The sequence below is a fragment of the Apium graveolens genome, chromosome 9 (genome assembly GCF_009905375.1).
Source record: "Apium graveolens cultivar Ventura chromosome 9, ASM990537v1, whole genome shotgun sequence".
NCBI classification, from domain to species: Eukaryota; Viridiplantae; Streptophyta; class Magnoliopsida; order Apiales; family Apiaceae; genus Apium; species Apium graveolens.
Window position 1 is genome coordinate 223012472 of NC_133655.1, and position 6762 is coordinate 223019233.

The 6762-nt window shown below is 33.4% G+C and overlaps 1 protein-coding gene across 1 annotated transcript; it reads right to left on the minus strand.

The window, feature by feature from the left end:
- Positions 1–133: 133 nt before the first annotated feature.
- On the minus strand, positions 134–909 carry LOC141684580 (uncharacterized). Its single transcript, XM_074489621.1, has one exon. The coding sequence runs from the start codon at positions 811–813 to the stop codon at positions 250–252; it is 564 nt and encodes a 187-aa protein (XP_074345722.1). The 5' UTR covers positions 814–909; the 3' UTR covers positions 134–249.
- Positions 910–6762: the final 5853 nt, after the last annotated feature.

Genomic DNA, 6762 nt, shown 5'->3' on the forward strand with positions numbered 1-6762 from the left:
ACTACATTTTGATATTGGATCCCAAATTGTCAAAAGTTAATAAGTGATGGTGCCTTTTGTTTTGCTCTACAACTTGTATTATCATTTCAACTTCATTCCACTACTTCAATTATAATTCTTGATATTGCAAACAGATAAGAATCTTAAGCCCACTGCATCCAAATCTTACAGAATATAATAACACAATCATCAGTTTCAATAATTCAATACAACCCCATAAAAATTACTAAAACAACAATAATACAAGAATCAACTTTGAGTGATTTCACTAGCAAGAATACTAAAAATAACCATATCTCTAGTCCTCCCCTTCAAAACAACATATTTCCTCAGCACACCTTCCCTCGTAAACCCAGCCTTCTCCATAACCCTCTGTGATCCCACATTCTCAACATCAACCAAAGCCTCCAATCTTTCCAAATGTGGCCACTCAACGAATATCATCGATACCACCATTTCGACAGCCCTAGTGACAATTCCTTTTCCCCAGTACTTTGAAGCCAAGACATATCCAAGCTCGCCTCTACAAACATCATTTCCTTGGAATGGCGTCACAGAAATGGACCCGATCGCGCGATTCTTGAGACAGATAGCTCTCCACCAGGGATGGGGAGTGACAGTGTCAGCCATGTAGTCTATAGCTTGTTGTTTTGAAGTGTAAGTAGGCCATGAACAATATTTGCTCACCCTATCATCAGTAGCCCATAACATCATATCATCTATGTCATTAACATCCATTAGCCTTAGACTTATATCTAAACAGTCTTCATCTTCTGCTAGCATTTCTTTTAAGTTCAACTGATTCTCCTCCATGTTGTGTATGTTTTTGTGGAGTGTGTCACCAAGTGAGGCCTAGCTACATAAATATAGAGCCACCGAAATTGCCAGGAAGCTTGGACTTGATTATTACACAGTACACTGATTGCTGCTTTTTTTCAATAACTTGTAGACCAAGCAGAAAATGACATAATATACTAAAGATTGACCAAAATATTGTTATTTATATTACTGGACTATGACGATATCACTCATGCGCGATGAAATAATTATTTCAAATGATAACCGAATATCTCATTCTTGTCCATTATTACATCACACCCAAAATACATGTACTCAACTTTTTTTTCCAGAATAAAAATATAAATGTTAAACAAAATTATAACTTTTATCTATACTATCTGTAACACCTCAGTCCCACATCGAGGAGATTTGTGACTTCTGTTCAGTTTATGAGGCAAAATACTACTACTATGTGCACCAACAAATCATCATCTTTTGGGGGCCTGTGGTGGGCTTGTCATAACCCAGGTTGGCTGCACTTGGGACAATATGCTTCGGTTTATTTCGGACTCGTAATCGAGACTTGACCCGGTTTTCGAAAAAGACTCAGGATTTGACCCGGGTTGTCACATATGGTATCAGAGCCGACTCTCGAAAGCTTGATGCGTCAAGTTGCCGAAGGTGGGGACACGAAAGCTGGTGGTATTATCCCACAATGGCAAGAGGTCCGGAGGTGGGGACACGAAGGCTGGTGGTATTATCCCACAATGGCAAGAGGTCCGGAGGTGGGGACACGAAGCCAGCCGGTATCATTTCATAATGGCTAGAGAGGCGAAGATTTGGACCTATGGGCTGTCTGTTCTGGTGTGACGAGAACGTCAGGAGTTTAAGTGGGGTAGTTTGTAACACCCCAGTCCCACATCGAGGAGATTTGGGACTTCTGTTCAGTTTATAATGCAAAGTACTACTACTATGTGCACCAACAAATCATGATCTTTTGGGGGCCTGTGGCGGGCTTGTCGTAACCCAGGTTGGCTGCACTCGGGACAATATGCTTCGGCTTATTTCAGACTCGTAATCGGGACTTGACCCGGTTTTCGTAAAAGACTCGGGATTTGACCCGGGTTGTCACATAACTGTAAACGGCCCGCACTTCCGGACCATTAATTCTAAATCGAATACTAATACAATTTACTAATCCAAAATTCTATTACAAACGCGCAGCTGAAAGCGGAAGTCCAAAATCAATCTACTCCAAAACGAAGTCCTCGAACTGGAATACTATCCAACTTGAACTCTAAACGAAACCTGAAATATTAAAAGAATGAGCGGCGAAGCCCAGCAAGTACAAATTGACTAACTATTTAACCGGAAAATAATGGGTGTTTTAATAAAACGATTTTTCTCAAAACAATAATGATTTTGTAAAATAATTTCTAAAAAATAGATCCAACCCAAAGTTTTATATTTTAAAAGTCAGAATTTAAAACAGAGCAGAATTTATAACAGAGTAAAACAGAACGAAACATAAAGGAACGATAATTCTTATAAATACCACAGTCTTGATCTACGGCCACACTTTCCCAGTAGTCGGCATATAATTCTTATTCTTATTTATCACACTTTGGCAGTGGTCGACATCTAAAGTTCAATAATTACGCGCCCTTAATAGATATCTAAAATTGCACATTTGTGCGCCTAATAAGGGTATCTAAGGCTAGTTCCGCAACTATAGCGTAAATTACGAACAAGTTCGAAAACGTAGAGACTGGGTTTCAAAAGATTCTCGTATTTTATTTCTTATATAGTTCGAAACAGAATTTTTATATCTTATACAAAAATCGAAAATCAGAGTATCAAAACTTTTCCGAAAATAAAAGTAAGTCAAAAAGTACTTGCCTCAAAACCTGATCAGATCTGAATTTACTCTTTTTGACCATCTAAACGATGTTATTTTGAAAAACCCCGAAACACGAAAGTTGTAGAGAACTAAAAGACCTCTCCGAAAAGTCTAGAATCATCGAATTCTGACTTACGATGAATTTTCTACGAATTTTACAAGATTGCTGATTTTTGTGAATAAAGCCCTACGAATTTTAATGATAAAAAAGGAAGATGAATATGATCTATTTATAACGATACAAAACCCTATATTTTAACCTACAAGTTATCAATATTAGAATCTGATCCAAATTTTAGGCCTGTTATTCTAATTCAATTTTAAATCCTAATCTTAATCAAATTTTAATATTTTTTTCTATTATTCTATTATTAATCAATATCTAAAAATTACATGATATTACATACTACTCTCCTTAAAAGAATTTGGTTCCCAAATTCACAACAATCCTAAAGTTCGTGACACATCTACTCGTTGATCAACCAAAGGTCAAACTATGGTTCACAAGATCGAATCCTAGGGAATGTATTAGTCGCATACCTAATACACTCTGAAGAATAACCTGCTCTTGATACCAACTGTAAACGACCCGCACTTCCGGACCACTAATTCTAAATCGAAAACTAATACAAAATACAATTTACTAATCCAAAATTATATTACAAACGCGCAGCTAAAAGCGGAAGTCCAAAATCAATCTACTCCAAAACAAAGTTCTCGAACTGGAATGCTATCCAACTCAAACTCTAGACGAAACCTAAAATATTATAAGAATGAGCGGCGAATCCCAGCAAATACAAATTGACTAACTATTTAACCGGAAAACAATGGGTGTTTTAATAAAACGATTTTTCTCAAAACAATAATGATTTTGTAAAACAATTTCTAAAAAATAGATCCAACCCAAAAATTTATATTTTAAAAATCAGAATTTAAAACAGAGCAGAATTTATAACAGAGTAAAACAGAACGAAACATAAAGAAACGATAATTCTTATAAATACCACAGTCTTGATCTACGGCCACACTTTGCCAGTAGCCGGCATCTAATTCTTATTCTTATTCTTATTTATCACACTTTGCCACTGGCCGGCATCTAAAGTTCAATAATTACGCGCCCTTAATAGATATCTAAAATTGCACACTTGTGCACCTAATAAGGGTATCTAAGGCTAGTTCTGGAACTATAGCGGAACTATAGCGTAAATTACGAACAGGTTCGAGAACGTAGAGACTGGGTTTCAAAAGATTCTCATATCTTATTTCTTATATAGTTCGAAACAGAATTCTTATATCTTATACGAAAATCGAAAATCAGAGTATCAAAACTTTTCCGAAAATAAAAGTAAGTCAAAAAGTACTTACCTCAAAACCTGATTAGATCTGAATTTACTCTTTTTGACCATCTAAACGATATTATCTTGAAAAACCCGAAACATGAAAGTTGTAGAGAACTAAAAGACCTCTCCGAAAAGTCTAGAATCAACGAATTCTGACTTACGATGAATTTTTTACGAATTTTACAAAATTGATGATTTTTGTGAATAAAACCCTACGAATTTTAATGATAAAAACAAGGAAGACGGATATGATCTATTTATAACAATACAAAACCCTATATCTTAACCTACACGTTATCCATATTAGAATCTGATCCAAATTTTAGGCCCGTTATTCTAATTTAATTTTAAATCATAATCTTAATCAAATTATAATACTTTTTTCTATTATTCTATTATTAATCGATATCTAAAAATTATAGGATATTACATGCTACTATCCTTAAAAGAATTTGGTCCCCAAATTCACAACAATCCTAAAGTTCGTGACACATCTACCCGCTGATCAACCAAAGGTCAAACTATGGTTCAGAAGATCGCATCCTAAGGAATGTATTAGTCCCATACCTAATACACTCCGAAGAACAGCTTGCTCTTGATACCAACTATAAACGGCCCGCACTTCCGGACCATTAATTCTAAATCGAAAATTAATACAAAATACAATTTACTAATCCAAAATTATATTACAAACGCGCAGCTAAAGGCGGAAGTCCAAAATCAACCAACTCCAAAACGAAGTCCTCGAACTGGAATGCTATCCATCTCGAACTCTAGACGAAACCTGAAATATTAAAAGAATGAGCGGCGAAGCTCAGCAAGTACAAATTGACTAACTATTTAACCGAAAAATAATGGGTGTTTTAATAAAACGATTTTTCTCAAAACAATAATGATTTTGTAAAACAATTTCTAAAAATAGATCCAACCCAAAGTTTTATATTTTAAAAGTCAGAATTTAAAACAGAACAGAATTTATAACAGAGTAAAACATAACGAAACATAAAGAAACAATAATTCTTATAAATACCACAGTCTTGATCTACGGCCACACTTTTCCAGTAGCCGGCATCTAATTCTTATTCTTATATACCACACTTTGCCAGTGGTCGGCATCTAAAGTTCAATAATTACGCGCCCTTAATAGGTATCTAAAATTGCACACTTGTGCGCCTAATAAAGGTATCTAAGGCTAGTTCCGGAACTATAACGTAAATTACGAACAGGTTCGAAAACGTAGAGTTTGGGTTTCAAAAGATTCTCGTATTTTATTTATTATATAATTCGAAACAGAATTCTTATATCTTATACGAAAATCGAAAATCAGAGTATCAAAACTTTTCCGAAAATAAAAGCAAGTCAAAAAGTACTTACCTCAAAACCTGATTAGATCTGAATTTACTCTTTTTGACCCTCTAAACGATGTTATCTTGAAAAACCCGAAACACGAAAGTTGTAGAGAACGAAAAGACCTCTCCGAAAAGTCCAGAATCAACGAATTCTGACTTACGACGAATTTTACAAGATTGCTGATTTTTATGAATAAAGCCCTACGAATTTTAATGATAAAAACAAGGAAGACGAATATGATCTATTTATAACGATACAAAACCCTATATCTTAACCTACAAGTTATCCATATTAGAATCTGATCCAAATTTTAGGCCCATTATTCTAATTCAATTTTAAATCCTAATCTTAATCAAATTTTAATACTTTTTTCTATTATTATATTATTAATCGATATCTAAAAATTACGGGATATTACACTATCTCCACTGTAATATAATAATCGAATTGAAATATATTTTGGTTCAACGGTTATCCTTCTATTTTGATTACTAAAAATAAAAAAATAATAGTATATACATCCTAAACTACTAAATTGCTAAATTACTAGAATTACGACCAAAAATTTATCCTACTAAAATACGAACAACTTATTCCTTATTCTTTTATTATTTTGATTAAAAAACTCTAATTAATATATAAATATATTAAAGTTATCATATAATTGAATAAACAAAATTTTAAAATTATTTGAATATTAACAAATCAGTACATCGCACTGGATTTAAGTTATTAGTATATATTAAAGGACATACAAAATGTTGAACGTCTAATCAATATACTTCGTAATATTCTCCTAAAATTTCTGTAAAATCTTTCATTAAGATTTTTGAAATCAACTTATCATTATATTCTCCTAAAACTTCAACTTTCTATTTAAGGCTCTGTTTGAGATTGCTGTTAAAAATTGTTGTGATGTTAGAAAAAGTGCTGCTGAAAAAAGTGCTGTCATAAAAATCAGATGACTGTCTGGTATTTTTTTTGATACGTATATGTTTTGATGCAAAAAATTAAAAATAATGATGCTTTTGGTAATGTTTGATGGTGAAATTAGCATCTGCTTCCCGCAACAGTTGAAAAACATTTTTTTTCTAAAAGTACGGGGGGCTTACTTTTTCTAACAACAGCTTTTAGGCCAAAAACACTTTTCCGAAAAGCAGTTTTTAAATTTTACTAAACAGTTTTTTAATTGTTTTTCAGCGAAAAGCTCCTGTTGCTGTTTGCAACAGCAATACCAAACACACCCTAAATCAACTTATCATCTTGATATTCTCATAAATTTTATTTTTACTACAATTTCTCCTTTTTATCCTAAAATCAACTTACTATATTCTATTTTTTAATCTCTGAACTATTATAATATGGATACTTATAAATATTTATCAGCATCAT